Genomic DNA, 18,162 nt, shown 5'->3' on the forward strand with positions numbered 1-18,162 from the left:
TTGTGGCTTTAATTTTTATTTCTCTAATGGCAAATGATGTTAAGCATCTTTTATGTGCCTATTTGCCATCCATGTATCCTCTATAGTGAAGTGTTTGATCCAGTCTTTTGCCCATTTATTAATTTGGGTTCTTTGCTTTCTTACTGCTGAGTTTTGAGACTTCTTTATATAAGGATATCCCTTGTTAGATATGTGACTTGCAAATATTTTCTCCCCATCTATGTTTACCTTTTTATTTAACAGTATCTGTATTCTTATTTTACAAAATTATTCTAGCTATTCTAGTTCTTTTGTCTTTCCATATAAATTGTAGAATACTCTGTCTATGGACAAAAAAAACCTTGCTGGGATTTTGATGGGAATTATTTTAAATCTGTTGATCATTGTGGAGATAATTGACATCTTTATAATACTGAATTTTCAAATCCATGAACATGGTATGTCCCTTCACTTATTTAAATCTGTGATTTTTTCATCACTATTTTATATTTTTGGACTACAGATTATGTGCATGTTTTGCTAGATTGATACTTAAGTATTTCATTTATGGGGTAAATAATTGTACATAATATTGTTTTTTAAATTTTGGGTTCTTTTTTTCACTTTTAAGATTTTTATTCTAATTTCATTTGAATTCCAAAGGAAGTTATAAAATGTATTCAATTCTTTGTATAAAAAGGTGACTTTAAATGTGAATGCAAATTATAAAACATAGTAAATTTATAGATAAAAATCAATTTATAGATCAAAATTGGGCTAGTTGCTTGTGAGTAACAAGTTTTTAAGTCACCATTTTCCACCTCCCTACCAAGGATAACCTTCTAATTAATGATCAGCTATGCTGTAATGGCAGGATAGCACTGAAACGTGAGTAAACAGAAAAACTGAAGCTTCTCCAGCTCTAGACCAGAAAGTTTGTTTCTTTTTCCCCTATGCTTTCTCATAGTGGCAAACAACAACCACATCACCAAAAGTGAGAGTCATAACCATTTTGGCATCCTTAATTTCTCTTACAAAATTTGTTTCTTTGCCATCCCATTTCTGTATATCAGTGAGTTTGTCTCCATCCAAGCTAACAACAGACTTACAGTTTCTGTCATCTGCAGTGGTTTCATCAAACTCTTCTGCCAACTGGAAATTAATCTCTGTGTTCTTGAATGTGCTTTGAGTCCCGATCACCACTTTGTCTCCTTCCTGAGTGATAATCACTGTTGGTTTGGCCACATTTTCCATCTGCCTAGTGGCAAAGCCCACACCTAGAGCCTCCATGTACTCATCAAACTTCTAGCTGTCCATCAGCTCCCAGGTAGCACAGAAACCCTCCACCGTCCTTGCCCTCCTCCCCTTTAACTTCAAAGCAGATAAAAGAGACAGGAATGAGGATCTTTGATCTTACTGCCACTGCCCTTCTCCTTTGCCTGAATTTTGATTTCTAATTGTACAGTGCTAGTCTATGGAAATGTGATTGGGTTTTGCATGTTGACTTTTTTTCTTGTGACTTTACTAAACTCACTTATTAGAGGGTGCTTTTTTTATTTTTGGTAGATTCCTTGGGATTATCTACATATTCAGTCATGTCTCTGTAGACATTACCTATAAGTGGAAATGGTTTGGTTTTTTCTTTCTATCTAATCTGTTTACTTGCTTTTCCTTCCTTCCCTCTTTCCTTCCTTCCTCCCTCCCTCCCTCGCTCCCTCCCTCCCTTCCTTCCTTCCTTCCTTTATTCCTTTACCCATATTGCACTGGCCAGGACTTTCAGTATAATATTGTATAGGAGTGGAGAGGACAGATAATCCTGCTTTGTTCCTAATCTTAGGGGGAAAATATTCAGTCTTTCACCATTAAGTGTGATATTAACTAGAGATTTTTTTTTTGGTAGATGCCTTTTATCAAGTTGAGAAAGTCCCCTTCCATTCCCAGTTTGCTGAGTTGTTGGTTTTTATTTTTTTCTTTTTCATGAATGGATATTGAATTTTATCATATTCTTTTTCTGCATCAATTGATATGATGTGTTTTTTCTTCTTTAGACTATTAATATGGTAGATTATGTTGATTTATTTTCAAATATTGAATCAGCCTCACATTCTTGGAACACACCACATGGTGTAGTGTATTATTCTTTTTAGACATTGAAGGATTTAATTTGTTAATATTTTATTGAGAAATTTTACATCTATGTTCATGACAAATATTGCTTAGGACTATTCAAGTTATCTTTTTTCCATTTTGGATAAATTTGGATAGTTTGTGATTTGGGGGGAATTGGTCCATTTTATCAAAGTTGTGGAATTTTTGTGCAAAGACTTGTTCATAATATTTCCTCTTTATCCTTTTAATGTCTGGAGGGTCTGTACTTAATTGCTTTGTTTCACTACTGATATTGGTAATTTGTATTTTCTCTCTTTTTTGTCTTTTTTATTCTTGCTAGAGTTGTATGGATGTTTTTGATGTTTTCAAAGAACCATATTTTGGTTTCATTGATGTTCTCTATGTTTTTAATTTTCAATTTTATTGATTTCTCCTCTCATATTATCCTGTTTCCTTCTTTCTGCTTACTTTGTGTTTATTTTACTCTTCTATTTCCACTTCCTTAAGGTGGAAGCATATATTATTTAAAACTTTTCGGCCGGGCGCGGTGGCTCACGCCTGTAATCCTAGCACTTGGGAGGCCGAGGGGGGTGGATTGCTTGAGCTCAGGAGTTCGAGACCAGCCTGAGCAAGAGCGAGACCTCGTCTCTACTAAAAATAGAAAGAAATTATCTGGCCAACTAAAATATATATATAGAAAAAATTAGCCAGGCATGATGGTGCATGCCTGTAGTCCCAGCTACTTGGGAGGCTGAGGCAGTAGGATCGTTTAAGCCCAGGAGTCTGAGGTTGCTGTGAGCTAGGCTGACGCCACGGCACTCACTCTAGCCTGGGCAACAAAGCGAGACTCTGTCTCAAAAAAAAAAACAAAAAAGTTTTCTTCGTTTCTAAAGTAGGCATTTAATACTTTAAATTTCCCTATAAGTTCTGATTTAGCTGTATCCCCCAAGTTTTGATATGTTATCTTTTCATAAGTGTTCAGTTCCAAATTTTTCTGTTGGCTTCCTGTTATTTTCCTACACATCTGGATTTCCATTTGATAGCATTTCTCTTCATCCTGTAGTGCTTCCATTAGCATTTCTCATAGTGCCATTCTGCTGGTGTCACATTCTGTAGCATTCATTGATCTGAAAATCCCTTTATTTCACTCTCCTTTTTGAAGGCCATTATCATTGGATAAAGAACTCTAAGTTAATAGATTTCTTTTCTTTCAACAATTTAAAGGTGTCTTTCCATTGTCTTTTGGTCTCCATCATTTTTTATAAGAAGTCAGCTATCTTTCTTATTGCTGTTTTCCTATATGGTTTCCCCCTCCTCTCTGGCTTCTTTTAAGATAGCCTCTTTATCTTTGGCTTTCATCAGTTTGACCATGATGTTTCTAGATATGTTTTTTTTTTTTTTTTTTTTGAGACAGAGTCTCGCTTTGTTGCCTGGGCTAGAGTGAGTACCGTGGCGTCAGCCTAGCTCACAGCAACCTCAAACTCCTGGGTTTTAAGCGATCCTACTGCCTCAGCCTCCCGAGTAGCTGGGACTACAGGCATGCACCACCATGCCCAGATAATTTTTTCTATATAGATTTTTAGCTGTCCAAACCATTTCTTTCTATTTTTGGTAGAGACAGGGTCTCACTCTTGCTCAGGCTGGTCTTGAACTCCTGACCTCGAGCGATCCACCCGCCTCAGCCTCCCAGAGTGCTAGGATTACAGGCGTGAGCCACCGCGCCCAGCCTAGATATGTTTTTTTTTTTTTAAGTTATCCTTCTTGGGGTTCACTGAATTTCTTGAATCTGTAGATGGATATTCTTCAACAAATTTGGGGAAACTTTGGCCATTATTTCTTCAGCTATTTTTTAGTCCCAGTTTCTTTTTCCTTTACTTCTGGTGTTTTAATTATATATATATTAGGCTGCTTGATATTGTCATTAAGACTCTGTGCATGGTTTTGTGAATATTTTTTTTCTTTGTTTTTAGTTTGGATAATTCCTGTTGACTTTCAGATTCACTGATCTATTCCCCTGTGGTGTCCAGTCTTCTCTGAAGCTCATCAAGTGAATTTTTAATTTTAGGTATTGTTTTGTTCAGGTTTAGAACTTCCATTTGGTTCTTTTTAATAGTTTTATTTTTCTACTAAGATTCCCATCTGTTACTCTTTTCTTTCCTTTAATTCTTTCAACATGTTGATAATAGTTGTTTTAAAGTTCTTTTCTAATAATTCTAATGATAAAAATCTAATAATTCTGCTCACTCCTTTATCTCTTTATTATGGTCACATTTTCCTGCTTCTTCCCAAGTCTTTAAATCTTTTATTGTATGTTGGATATTAGTTATATGTTGGATATTATATGTAAGGGATCTAGATTATATTGTCTTAATATAAATGCTGTTGAATTTTAGTTTTGTAGGCAGTTAAATTACTGGCAGAGCCACTTGATCTTCACAAACTTTATTTTAGGCTTTGTTAGAGTTGGCTTGTTTTGACTTTGTTCTTAGATCTAGAGCATGCCCTTACTCAAGGGCATGGTTCTTATTCCTAAAGCATGGCCCTTCTGGGGTTTCAGCACCTGAGGTGCTTAGGGAGATATCTCCATTTTGGCTTAGCCAATACTCCACTTTTTCCGATTGCTGCATGAATTCTAATGTGTCCTTTCAGGTCTCTGTCTCCCTTAGCCACCCTCTTCTCCCCAGCAGCTGCTCTCTTCTTAGATTTATAGTCTTATTCTAAACATGTGTAGCCCAGCCCTTGGCCAAGGCCCCAGGAGGACCCACACACAGACTTCTGGAGCCACTATTCTGTGCAGTTCCTTCCTCTCCAGGACTCTGCTCTGAAAATTCCACCTGCCTCAGCAGCCCCAAACTCTGATCTCTGCCTCATCAGCTCAGCAAGACTACTGCTCCCTGGCTTATGTACCACGTCCCTGTGCCATGGTCTGGAAAGTGTCTCTAGGCAGATATCCAGGATGGATGTGGGGCTCACTTCAGTTTCCCTGCTCTCAGAAATTTTAGACCTATCCCATAGTCCAAAGCCTGAACACACTTGCCTCACATATTTCCAGTTTTAAAGTCATTTGCACCAGGATGGTAAGTCTGCCACTCACTATCCTATCATGACTGAAAGCAGAAGTCTAATCAATGTGTTTTCTTTTTGTTAATTGGTGTATAATTTACATACAACAAAATGCACTGATATTAAATGTTCAATACATTTTGACAGTTGTATACACCCTTGTAGCCACCACCCACTGTACTTCCTTTCACAATGCATTAATGCTGCCTGTTCTAGAACTTTGTATAAATGGAGTCATACAGTATAAACTCTTTTATGTCTGGCTTTTTTGCTTAGCATACCATTTTTGAGTTGCATCCATGTTGTTGCATTTATCAGTAGTTTATTCCTTTTTTTAAATGGAGAATAGTATTCCATTATATAAACATGTCATAGTTCCAAGTTTATTATTTTGGTACTTTCCAGTTTTGGACTATTATGAATCAAGCTACTATGACTATTCTTGTACAAGTCTTTATTTGTCCTGCGTAAATAGGTCATAAGGTTGATGTATGTTTTAACTTTATAAGAAATTGACAAGCAGCTCTCCAGAGTAGTCATACCATTTTGCACTTACGCCAATAATATATTAGAGTTCCAGTTGCTCCACATCCTTACCAACATTTGGCATTGTCAATCTTTTTGAAATGATAAATGATTGGGTATTTTGCATATTGCATTGAATTATCTGCATTTATTTCATGATTAGTGCTATTTCAAACACATTTTCCTGTACTTATTGACCATTTGTATATCTTCTTTTGTGAAGTGGCCTAGTCTTTTGCCTATTTTGAAAATTGAGTTTTTGGTCTTATTATTGTTGATTTGTAGAGGTTTATTATATATTCTGGAAATAAGTCCTTTGTCAAATACATGCACTGAGGCTGTGTTTTTCCCAGTCTATGACTTGCCTATTGAGCTTCTTAATGAGTTTATTTGTTTTTCTCTGTTTGTCTGTTTTCTTTTTCATTGACTTCTATTCTTGTTTTTATTATGTGTTTTTTCCTGCTTACTTGGAGTTTAATTTACTCTGCTTTTTTTAGATTATGAAATACTTAGATCTAGGAGTTTATGTCATTGATTTTTACACCTATCTTCTTTTCTAATAAAGGAATTTAAAGCGTTAAGTTTCCCTCTAAGCACAGCTCTACCTGTGTCCAGCAAGGTTTGACATGCTGTGTTTTTCATTATCATTGAATTCAAAATTGGCCTTGTGATTTTTCTTCTCTGACCTATGGGCTAATTGGAAATGTGTTTGTTTATTTCTAAGTACTTGAGATTTTCTGAATATCTTGTTCTGAATTTTGACTTAATACCGTTGTGGTCAGAATCTGTTCTAATGTTCCAGCATCTGGTATATCTTGGTAACCACAGAATGTGCTCTTGAAAAAAATGTGTATTCTATAGTTATACAATGCCCTATAAAATATTAATTAGGTCAGATTGGTTGACAGTGTTTTTCAAATCTTTTATGTCTTTACTTGTTATACCATTTACTAGAAAAGGATGTTAAAATCTTCAGCTATGATTGTGGCTTATTTGTTTCTCCCTTTAGTGTTGAATTTTTTTGCCTTGGGTATTTTAAAGCTCTGTTACTAGGTGGTATATGTTCCAGATTATTCTATCTTCTTGATGAATTATTCCTTGTATCTTTATGAAATGACCAGCGTTCTTATCCTTTTCCCATCCTTTTACTCTAAATCTGTCTTTGTCTTTGTATTAAAAGTGTCGTTTTTGTAACTAGCCTATAGCTGGGCCTTGCCTTTCCACCCAGTCTGAAAAGTCTGCCTCTTAGTCAAGGCAGCACCTTATTTCTAACATCGTCCATACTGCTATGTGTGCATCTGAGCCACTGCATGTTCCCCCTGCTGTGCATCCCCAGAGTGTGCCCACCCATCCTGCCAGTGATGGACCCCTGCATTGCCTCCAACCCCTCCCCACCACCAAAAATACTGTTACTATAAGCATCTTGTACAGGTCCCCTGAGCTGGGGAAGATTCTATGTGGGATGTTACCCAGAGTGGGATTGCTGGCTTGCAGGGTTTGCCTATCCTTAATTTCACTACGGATTGCCAGATTTATCAATATGTCTGTATGGTGATGGGAATGATCTAGAAGGGAGGGAAAAATGATGAGGAAAGAGTAGGGAGAATGGCTAAAGCCACATGCTTGAGTAGATGAGAGGGGTCAGGACCCACTGCACAGGAGATTTGCCTTCACCGAGAACAGGGACAGTTTGTCAGCAGAGAAGGTGGGAAAGCCCTGTCTGGGCCAGGTGCAGGTGAATGGGTAGGTGTGGTGGAAAGAACTTGGGGAAATCTTCTGTGGCTTTGATCTTCTTAATGAAGTAGGAGGCAACCCGAGGGTAAGGATGAGGAAGGGGATTCTGGAAATTTAAAGAGAAGGAAGTTGGAAAATAGTTCTTTTGGAGATTGGGAGTGAATGTGGACAAGGAAACAGCCTCATTGCTGGGCAGCTCTCCAGGTGCTCTCTCGGTTGGTGTTTCTCCCGCCAGCGTCGTGGGGGAAGCCCAGGTATGGAGCAGGCTCAGCACGGGGCCCTGCCTGGCACCATGCTAGACACCCGGGCACAGGATGAGCAGAGCAGGACGGCTGCCCCTGCAGTGGAGAGGCAGCAGCAAGCCGCGCAGATAATCGCGGACTCCCCGTTCGCCTGTGGGAGGTGGCAGTGACAGTGCAGCGGGGCTCACGGTGTCTGAGTCAGTGGGAAGGTGACACTCTCCAGCTATGTGAGCGTGCTCCCTGGCAAGGTGTGGGTACTGAATTCTGCTTTGTCCATAGGTTTATTTTGTACTGTAAAGGTGGTGCGTTTCATACTAAAAGAAATTAGGAAAATGTAAAAAAAAAAAATCATAAAAAAGTAAAGATCATTTGAAATCCCCTGTCCCCGCAAAGGTAGCCATGGTTAACATTTTGGTGTGTTGTTTTTAAAGGAAAGGACTGATCCCTGCTCTACGGGCTTGGGAGGTCTGACTTTCTACCCAAACCTGGATAACTCCCCCATCCCAAATGTAGCTGGACAGCATTGTGTTAGGCTTTGATGGGCGAAGAGGGGAGCCGTCGCCATTCCTGGGGGAAGTTAAGGAGGGCCACACAGAGGAGGTGGTCTAAGAATTCGGTCATTCGGTCGTGAAGTTCAGAGGTCCCTCGTGCCTGTCTTGCTGTCTTTTTCCCTCCTGTCTCTCCTTGTTCGGTGTTTCTCTAGGACAAAAACAGCTCCCACTCCGTCCCACCATGTGGCTGGGCAGGCAGCACTCCTGGGGTGAGGCAGGCAGGGAGGGCCCCCTCAGTGGGGAACAGGGGTGCAGAAGCCCTGAGGCACGCCCCCGAATGTGCCATTCAGTCACGGCCCCTCCATTTGTGCAGTGCAAGGAGGGTCACTCCACCCTGTCTCAGCCTGTGCCCTGGCACTGCCCACAGCAGAGCAGGCTGGAGGAGCGGGGCCACAGGCCTCACCCCCTTGGGTCTGTGTCCCCCTCCAGACAGCAGCGACAGTGAGCTGGAGCTGTCCACGGTGCGCCACCAGCCGGAGGGGCTGGACCAGCTGCAAGCACAGACCAAGTTCACCAAGAAGGAGCTGCAGTCCCTCTACAGGGGCTTCAAGAATGTAAGCGCCTCCCCACTCCCCCCGGGAGAGGCCTTGAGATCCTGACCCACTCAGCCCTCCCTGTTCCTGACTCCAGGCAGGAGGGACCCAGGCCCAGGGAGACCTTCTAGAAACTTCATTGCACAGTAAATATCCCAGGGGTCTTTATAGGGCTTATATTCTGTGGGAGAGTGTCTGGGGGCTGGAGCGGACCCCAGAATCAGAATTGTGAGGTCCACTGTCCTCCCTTCTCTGTCTCTGATGCTGGTACAGGGAAGGGGAGCAGCTCGGAATAAGCCAGCAGCCACCCCCTTCCTACCTACCCCTCCTTCCTCTCGCCCACCCCACCCAGGTTTTCCCCAGCCCAGGCACCCCCCAAGATGGGGAGAGAGGCCAGGCCCCGTGGAGTCAGAGTCGGGGCGTGGCTCTGGGGGTGGCCAAGGTAGCTCAGGGGGTGACTTCCTGCTGCAGGAGTGTCCCACGGGCCTGGTGGATGAAGACACCTTCAAACTCATCTACTCACAGTTCTTCCCTCAGGGAGGTGAGTCCACGGCCAGGCCCCCTGGCTCCTCTGAAGCCCCCGCTGCATCCCTGTGTGGAGGGAGGGGACCCTCCCACCCTCCTGCCACCTCTTGCGTTCCAGAGGCCTGGTGCTGCCTCTGTCCGGCTGGAAGAGGGGACTCGGCTGGAACCCCCAGGTGGGGCTTCCTGGCTGGGGACCCAACACACCCCAGCCCCCGCCTTGCTCTCCACAGACGCTACCACCTACGCACACTTCCTCTTCAACGCCTTCGATGCCGACGGGAACGGGGCCATCCGCTTCGAGGTAGGCCCCACTGACCCCTCCCATGTGCCCTGCCCCTGAGGCCTGTGGGGGGATCTCCCAGCCCCGGTGGCTCCCTCTCAGGGCTGTCGGGAGGGTCAGACACAATCCTGGGTGGGAACGGTCCAGCATGTCACCCAGGGAATGAGTGGGCAGCACGTAGCTGGCCCTGGGCCAGTGAGGTCAGGGGCGTTTGACCTTGCTGTCCTGTCACCCTGTTTCTTCCTTTCAAGGAGTTCCCATCCAGCTCTGCCCCGCCAAGGGAGCTACACAAATGCACACTGTGGCAGTAGTGACCCAGTGAATTTGCATTTTCAAAGGGGTCAAGGTTTAACTCAGAGGTCTGGCTTGCAAATGCTGGGATTTCAGCCCCCAGCCCCAGAATTTCCCCCTTGTGACCCAGAAAAGAGGCCAGAGACATCCAGAGAACATCCCAGCTGGGCACTGTGGGTGAAGCCCGGTGCCCCCACCGTGAGGAAGGAGAAGTCCGTCCCCCTGGCCTGGCCGGGGCTCTCTGTGTGGGAGCCTCCTGGGCTCCTCCCAGGCCTGGCCGCACAGGATCATTTGCTACAGGCCCCATCTGTGGAGCCCAGGCCCCTAAAAATAGCTGCAGGCGAAAAGCTGAAACCTCTTCGGAGAGGAAAACCTTGCTGAGAGCCGGCCTGATCGATATGCCGGGCTCGGCTTCCAGGGCCAAGGGCAGCTGACAGGAAAGCACGGAGCAAGCCCCTGCACGCACCGGGGTAATAATAGCTCGTCGATAATGCTGCTCGGGTTATTTCTGTGCTGCGAGCCCGCCGGGCACACTCACACACACCCACCGTGCCCTGTGACCACAGGACCCCCCACTCTGCACCTCCCTGCCAGGGCCTTGCTTGTGCAAGCACACAGTGTTCTCTTCATTTTCAGCAATACCTGAATTACTAATACCACTGCACACGGAAAAATTCCAACCTGGGAAAATTCACTGTCCTCTCCAGCCCCCTCCTATGTGACCAGTTTCTGGTGTCCGTTTTAAGAGGCACCTGAGACTTTGGACAGTAAAGTGTGAGGAGAAATCCCAAGTAATGGGCCCACACGGGGCTTGGTGGGATGGATTTTCTTGTTCAGAAATGAGACAGTCAGCCGGGTGCAGTGGCTCACGCCTGTAATCCTAGCACTCTGGGAGGCCGAGGAGGGAGGATTGCTCAAGGTCAGGAGTTCAAGACCAGCCTGAGGAAGAGCGAGACCCCATCTCTGCTAAAAATAGAAAAAATTGGCTGGGCGTCGTAGCACACACCTGTAGTCCCAGCTACTTGGGACTGAGGCAGGAGGATCACTTGAGCCCAGGAGTTTGAGGTTGCTGTGAGCTATGATGACGCCACTGCACTCTACACAGGGCGACGGAGTGAGACTCTGTCTCAAAAAAAAAAAAAAAAAAGAGAGAGATGATGAATAGCCCCTGAGCTTGGTGGGTATTCAAGAAGGCTTCTGTCATCCTCCTCAGCCTCCTCTCACTCCCCTAGAGGGAGGGTCCTGTGGTCCTATAAGGTGGTAGGTGGCGGGTCTGCAGGGGTGGGGTCTGGCAGTGGCTGAGCGGGGAGCGCTGGTGCCAAAGCTCCTCTACTGGGCACCTTCTCGGAAGGTCTTTCATCATGGCATCTTCTTGGGCCTTCTGCGTGCTTCTCTGCACGTGAAACTAATTCCTCTGCTTTCACACTGGTGTGTTTCCCTTGAGGAACTTCTTGATTTCAAAGTGTTCTGCTCTGGGAGGGAGGAGGGAAGGAGGAAGGCGCATATCCCCACGGCCTCATCCTTGGAGCACCACAGGTGGGATCCCAGTGGTCACAAAAGCTCCTGCCAGGGGCAGGGGATGCGGAATCTGACCTGGGGGACACTCAGCCCTCCTCACTGCCAGGCCTCAGAACCTCCCAACATACCCTTAAAATGCAAAGTCAGATCGGCTTACCCATATTTGCAATAACCCCAATCTTTTTTTTAATATTCTTAGAGACAAGACACATAGTAATTACCATGAACCATCATTATGTTTTCCTGTCCTTTGCCTACAGTTTAACGCTTGTCCTGAAGTTTCGTTTGCCTGGTTTTCTGTGACTTCATCATTCATGTAAGCTGGGTCCTTCTCCAGTCGTCCAAACCTCCTGTCTGTCATCTCCCTGAGGACACCTCCCCAGCCCCCCATGGCTCCATCCTCTGTCGGGCCTGGGTGCCCTCAGGGGCCTCTTCCTCCCTCTCCTGGGCTAGGGCCCCTGGTTCTGGAGCCCCTCATCTTCCTCTCTTGCTCTCTGTTCAGGGGCACACCTTCCAGCAGCGTCCTATGAAAGAGTACACGGGATGTAACTTTTGAGCCTTTGGGTATCTGGAAGTATCTCTATTCTGTTCTTACTCTTGCTTGATGCACTGTAGGGACCAGAACTCCCTTGGGAAGTTGTTCTCCTGCAGAGTGACGGTGGCACCGTTCCCTTGGCTTCCTGCCTCCAGCGTCACTGTGGAACGGGCACAGCTGCTGCTTCTGACTTTGTGAATGGGACCTGCTTTTGCTTTTTCTGTTTGGCTTCGCTTTTCTCTCTGGAAGCTTGTAGGAGCCTCTCTTTGCACCCAGTTTTTCTGAAGTTGCACCGTGATCTGTGCCTGCAGGCTGAACTACAGCTGTTTCCGTGCATCATGCCTGGCCAGTGGTAGACCCTGGAATCTCGGCCTCCCACTCTGGGCAATCTTCTTTCACGGTTTCTTCAACCTGCCTTCCACCGTCGTCTCAGGGCCCTCCTGGAACTCCTGCGTCATGCCAGGCCCTGTGGAGTGCGCCCCTCACTGTCCTCTCCTCTCTCTCCTGTTCTCCAGCTCTTCGCCCTCTCGTTCCACCCCATGGAAGATTCCATCTGCTCTCCCAACCCTTCTAAGTCTGTCATTTTGCTTCCGTATTTTGAACTCCCCAGAGCTCTTTCCTGTTTCCAATTACTCCTTTTTTCTAATGGTATCCTATTCTTATTTTAAGGATACAAGATCTCTAACTTGTGAATCTGATAGTTTTCATTAAGTTTTTTCTCCTGGAATAATTTTTGTTTCTTCCAAATAGCTTTTCTCTGTTTCCCTTTGTCTCTCCGTCCCATGGGACAGGCTTCCTCAGATCCAGAAAATCCACCACTTGAGGGAGACTCGGCCCCTTGCACAGCCCGGCCCTCTGCAGCCTGGCCGTCCTCCACCCACGGCTGGGGACAGCGCTTTTCTGCTGCCTTCCCCGTGGGGCAGGGGGCTCAGCCTTCACACCTTCCTGGAGGTGCAGAAAGGAGCTACTTTCCAGCAATCACTATAACAAAACGGTTGAAGTTTTCACGTGGAAACCATTTGGACAGTCCTGTTTTGTCACATTAGTAATAAATTAGTCACAGGCCAGAACTCCCTTGGGAAGTTGTTCTCCTGCAGAGTGACGGTGGCACCGTTCCCTTGGCTTCCTGCCTCCAGCGTCCCTGTGGATGGCCACACACAGCATGTCGTGACTCAGGAGTTGAGCACTGATAGTCTAGCTTTTCAAGCCGAAAGTTTTCAAGCACCTCTGACACACAGGCACTTGGTAAACTAAAAGGAGACCGCCTTTGTTAAAAGAGCAGGCTCAGACCTCTGTCAGCAGCAATGCATTAAATGAGGCTAAGGCACCATGTATTTCAATATCTTTGTTTGAGATCAGTATCAGCTACCATGCCACCCCTGCCATGCGTGCACACACGCACACCCCCAGGCACATGCACACACACGCAGGCACACAACCCACATACACACACACAGACACGTAGGTACATACCTGTGCATGCACACATGTGCACTCACACACACATGCACACGCTCACCTCACACGGACCTGAATGGACATCCGCCTACCTGGTACGGAGGCTCCACCTGTGGAGGTGTGAATTTCAGTGGAAGCCACACAGCGACCTGGAAACTGAATCTAGGCACTGGGCTGACACTCCTCCCCCGCCCTTCCCTCCCTAGGACTTTGTGGTCGGGCTCTCCATCCTGCTGCGAGGAACAGTCCACGAGAAGCTCAAGTGGGCCTTTAATCTCTACGACATTAACAAGGATGGCTACATCACCAAAGAGGTATCAGGGTGGCTGGGGGAGGAGGCCCGGCTACGCCTCCTCCCTTCCCTGTCCAGAGACAAGACTCAGCCTGGCCCTGGGGCAGCAGCCGGCGGGCTCTCCTCCCCTGTGCTCTCGGTCCTGGACGCCTGGGTATCGAGCATGGGCTCGTGTGCCCCACACCACACATCTTGGTCCAGCCAGCAAGTGTTCTCTGGCCGTCCTTTCTCACGGAGAGGGGCCTGGGGAGACCCGAGTGGACAAGCTGGGGTCCTGGTCGCAGCCCCCATGAAATGAGGGGGGCCAGTGTGGTCCCTTAAGGCAGGGGGCAGATGGCCGCCCTCGCCACACTGGCCCCCACACAGGTTTTGTTTGGCCCAGGCATTTTTTTGTATTTGAAGTAGTTGTTACAGTTTCAGATGTTGAAGATTAGCACATAAAAATCTATCTCCAGCCTCTTTTGGAGAGAAACTTAGTCAGAAGCTCCCCTCTCCAGCTCGCTCGGCCCCTCTCGCTCAGTCAACCACTGCCCTGGCAGTGGCCCTCCGCCCCCTCATGGAGCCCCCTCCCCCCCCAGGAAATGCTGGCCATCATGAAGTCCATCTACGACATGATGGGCCGCCACACCTACCCCATCCTGCGGGAGGACGCGCCCATGGAGCACGTGGAGCGGTTCTTCCAGGTGAGCGAGCTCAGCCCCTGCCGTGGGGAAGGGGAGCCCTGCGGAGGAAGGGGCCCCTGCTCCTGGGGCAACCCTGGGCAAGCCCCTTGCCCTCTCTGAGCCTCCCCCTCCCCACGAGGGGGTCAGCCTGCCTCTCCAACCTGGCAGGTTGTCAGAACCCCCTGAGAAGCGAGTTAAACCACCTCTCTGCTCTGCTGAAGCTCGGCTCAGGGCAGGCTGGGGCTGGGGATTTCCAGGCAGCCCACACCGGATCCGGGGCTTCCTGGAAGTGTCCCCTGCTCCTCCAGGGTTGGGTTGCCTTTGCCCTGGGGCTGTGGGGACTAGAGGGGCTGAGGCTCTGCCTCCCGCTTGCTGGGGGCCCTCTAGACATGTGGCCGTCCTGTGACTCTGTTGCTCCATCTGCACTCCTGTCAGGGAGGTGAGGGGTCAGGTGAGCATGGGGACAGATTCTGGGAAGCATAAGCCCAGGTAGGCTCAGGGAAGTGGCTGGGGGGGGGCAGACTGGGGAGATGCTAGAGGAGCCAACCAGGGGGTGGGAGGTGCTAGGGAAGGCACTTTATGTGGCTTGGATCCAAGGTAGGGGCAGAGGGGATGAGTCAGGTGGAGGGAGCCCATCCATCCACTGCCACATCCTCAGGCCGGGGGTGGGGGCTGTCCCTGGTGGGGCACAGACTCACCTTGGGTGTGGCTTGGGTTACAGAAAATGGACCGGAATCAGGACGGGGTGGTGACCATTGACGAGTTCCTGGAGACCTGTCAGAAGGTAGGTGGCACCAGGAGGCTGGGCACACAGTCCTTGCAGGCTCTGCGAGGAGGAGGGTGGTTGATGCCTCCCACCCCGCCCCACGCCCAGTCCTGTCCCTGCAGCTGTCCTCGGGCCCGCCCCACCTCCTGGGCACTGCATCCAAGCTCCGGCCCCACTCTTTTGTTTGAATCCACCCCCTCCCTACACCCACCCACTCCTGCCAGCCCACAGCCACCCCCTCTCCCCACAGACCCTCCCTCAGCCCCACCCTGTAGCACGAGTCAGAGGGGGGCAGACATGGGGCCAGAGGGAGGGTGACTGGGAAGGGGTCACTCTGGGGAACGGCACCCAGAGCCTCCCCAACATTGCTGCTGGCCTGCTCTGTGGAGCACCCTTGGGGAACAGGACGCAGGGCCTCCATGGGCCCTACCTCTGCCTCACTCCCAGGGCAGCCTCAGTACCCCCGGCCTCCACTGGGTGTCCAGCCAGGGAAGCCTTTGTCCGTCAGAGAGTCACCAGATGGGCTTGCAGTCAGGCCGTGGGTGAAGACAGGCCGTGCCTTACCAGCTGGGGGCTTCAGACCAGCTGCCCAACTTCTCTGCTCCCCCATCTACCCAGTGAGACAGACAGAGCTGTCACTGCAGGGTCCAAGTCCCTGTGGGGTGGATTTGGAGACCCTCCCCCACCCCTCCACCCCAGCACCCGACAGGCCTCTCCTCCTTGTCTCTCCATGCAGGATGAGAACATCATGAGCTCCATGCAGCTGTTCGAGAATGTCATCTAGGACATGAGCAGGGGGCTGGGGGCCACTGCCACCTTCACCCCCAAGTAACCTCAATCCTGCCAGGAGCAGCCTCCATGAGAAACGTTTTTTTAAATATATTTGAAAGTGAACAGTTTGCTCCAGACAGACACACACACACACACACACACACCCCATTCCTCTGGTCTGACAGGGGCACAGAGGTCCAGGAGGGGCTAAGTCTGTCTAGGAGCTGAGTCCTTGTGGCCAGAGCTGTACAGCCCCGGCCAGTGGCCACTAGATGTCATCAGGAGGGGCTCAAGTGTCCCTGCAGGGGAGGGTCCAGCCTCCAAAGCAAAGCCCCCTCCTGCGGGCCCACCTCACCCCTCCTCCTCCACCCTGCTTTCCCCGCAGTGGGGTGGCTCTGGGACTCTCTGGCCTCTCCCCCTAGCCACTTCCTGCCCACTGGCCTACGCTTCTAGAATCCCCTCACCACAGGACTATGGAGGGGCCAGCTGGGGTCAGGAGAGTTCTGACCAGGAAAGGGGTGTGATGGAGGCTGAGCCTGCTGCTTTCTGGAGATGCTTCCCTGGGGCCCCGGGGCCCCTGACCCCTGACCTGGGAGAGTCGGGGCCTGTACCAGGCCATTCACTATGGGCAAGCCTGGGCGGTGAGGGGCACTGAGCTCCATTCTCCCTCTGTCCGGGAAGGGAGGGCCTTTCAAGCTCAGGGTTTGGGTTTCTTGATGGAGAATCTGAGGTGACTACTTGCCAACCCCACGGAGGCGAGGAGGGGTGGAGAAGCCTTCCCTTGCCTCAGTCCTGGCTCAGTAGGAATGGTGGGTAGGGCTGTCCACACTCCCTAGCACCAGACTGTTCTACCCAAGGTACTCCTAGGTCCTGGGAGGTCACATGGCTCAGGGACTGGCAGCCAGGGAGCCCAGGAGCAATTCTCTGAGGGGCCTGGGAAGGGGCTCCTCCCTCCTCCTTCCCCTCCCGCCTCCTGTCTCGCTTGGCTGGGCCCCTCTCCTGAAGCAGTGTGGTCATCCCTCCGCCTGGGCTCACCCCAACCCCAGAAAAAAAGCACAAGCATCCCCAGCAGCTCAGGCTACAGCCCAAAGGGAGCCAAGGACACTCCACTTTGCAGAGGCAACACTCTCCTGGTGGGCTGATCCCTGGGTCCCAGCAGCCCCGATATAGGTGGCCCTGGGGAAGAAGCCTGGGGGTTCCACTCTGTGCCTCAGAGCAGTGGGGACTTGAAGGCCAGCCCAGCACAGCCCAGCCTACCAACATTCAAAAGCACAAACCCCAGGGACTCTGCTTGGCTGGGTTCAGCTCTGGGAATGGACGCCGATGCCAGCCCGAAGCCGGAACCATCAGTGAGGGCTGAGGGGGGAGGGGTCTGTGGCTGGGCTGCAGGCCAACAGAAACTTCCAGGAGAGAGATGCTGCTCCCACCTGCCCAGGCCTCGCAGGGAAGGAACCCAGTCCCCGGCAGCATGGGCCCTCCCAGGAACATTCCCACATGATACATTCCATCAGTGGCCGCCCCAATTCTGCTCAGGACTGGCCCCAGGAGTCCCTGGGCACCCCAAGGAGGCTAGCCCCGGCCCCAGGTGAGCAGAGCCCTTGGAGGAAAGGTGGGATGACAGAGGCTGCGTGGGCCCCTTGGCACCCACGCACAGGTGGGCCCCCTCGGAGCTGCACTGACACCCATCTCCCCTCCTCCAGGAGGGCATCGGCTTTCCCTGGCTCAGGGATCTTCTCCCCGTCCCCTCACCCGCAGCCCAGCCCTCCCAGCTGGTGTCACTCTGCTTCTAAGGGGCCAAGGCCTCAGGGTCAGACTGGCTGTACAGCCAACCAGGAGGGGTCTGCCTCCCGTGCTGGGACGAGGACTGGCCGCATGTCTGCATGGCAGAAACGTCTCCCCTGGCCATGGCCTGGGAGGGTGGTTCCTGTTCTCAGTGCCCACCAATATTCAGTCCTGTATATTTTAATAAAATAAACTTGACAAAGGAGAGGGACTTCTGTTGGCTTTATCCCAACTCTGAACTTCCAGCCTTTCCCATCCCTGCTGCTATTAGCCATGGCTCCTGCCCAGTGCTATGCTGGTAAACGCTTGACAGCTGGCTCTGGGGGGAGGGACTGCCCTTGAAATTCTCAGGCTTCCAGTGTGATCTCACTGAGGCTGAGGCAGGAAGAAATGCACACAGTCCCCCTCAGGAGCCTTTATGAGAAGCTCCAGCCCTGGAGACTGTATGTAAAGCCAGTGGGGCAGGGTGATTTCTTGAGGTGCCATATGTATGTCATCCCCAGATAGTTTTTCCTTCCCAGTTCCAGGTCATTCTGGGTTGTCCCC

At 49.4% G+C, this 18,162-nt stretch overlaps 1 protein-coding gene and 1 pseudogene across 1 annotated transcript in view; one reads left to right on the forward strand and one right to left on the reverse strand.

The window, feature by feature from the left end:
- Nucleotides 1-15,957, forward strand: part of KCNIP3 (potassium voltage-gated channel interacting protein 3) — a 34,353-nt gene extending 18,396 nt beyond the window's left edge. Inside the window, exons 2-8 of the mRNA XM_045550115.1 lie at nt 8,633-8,757; nt 9,208-9,277; nt 9,492-9,562; nt 13,550-13,657; nt 14,214-14,318; nt 15,019-15,081; nt 15,800-15,957. Coding sequence (XP_045406071.1) covers nt 8,633-8,757; nt 9,208-9,277; nt 9,492-9,562; nt 13,550-13,657; nt 14,214-14,318; nt 15,019-15,081; nt 15,800-15,847 — 590 coding nt within the window. The 3' untranslated portion in view covers nt 15,848-15,957. The remainder of the gene's footprint in view (nt 1-8,632; nt 8,758-9,207; nt 9,278-9,491; nt 9,563-13,549; nt 13,658-14,213; nt 14,319-15,018; nt 15,082-15,799) is intronic.
- Nucleotides 931-6,958, reverse strand: LOC123636647 (annotated as a pseudogene).
- Nucleotides 15,958-18,162: the final 2,205 nt, after the last annotated feature.

Source organism: Lemur catta, chromosome 4 (assembly GCF_020740605.2).
Source record: "Lemur catta isolate mLemCat1 chromosome 4, mLemCat1.pri, whole genome shotgun sequence".
NCBI classification, from domain to species: Eukaryota; Metazoa; Chordata; class Mammalia; order Primates; family Lemuridae; genus Lemur; species Lemur catta.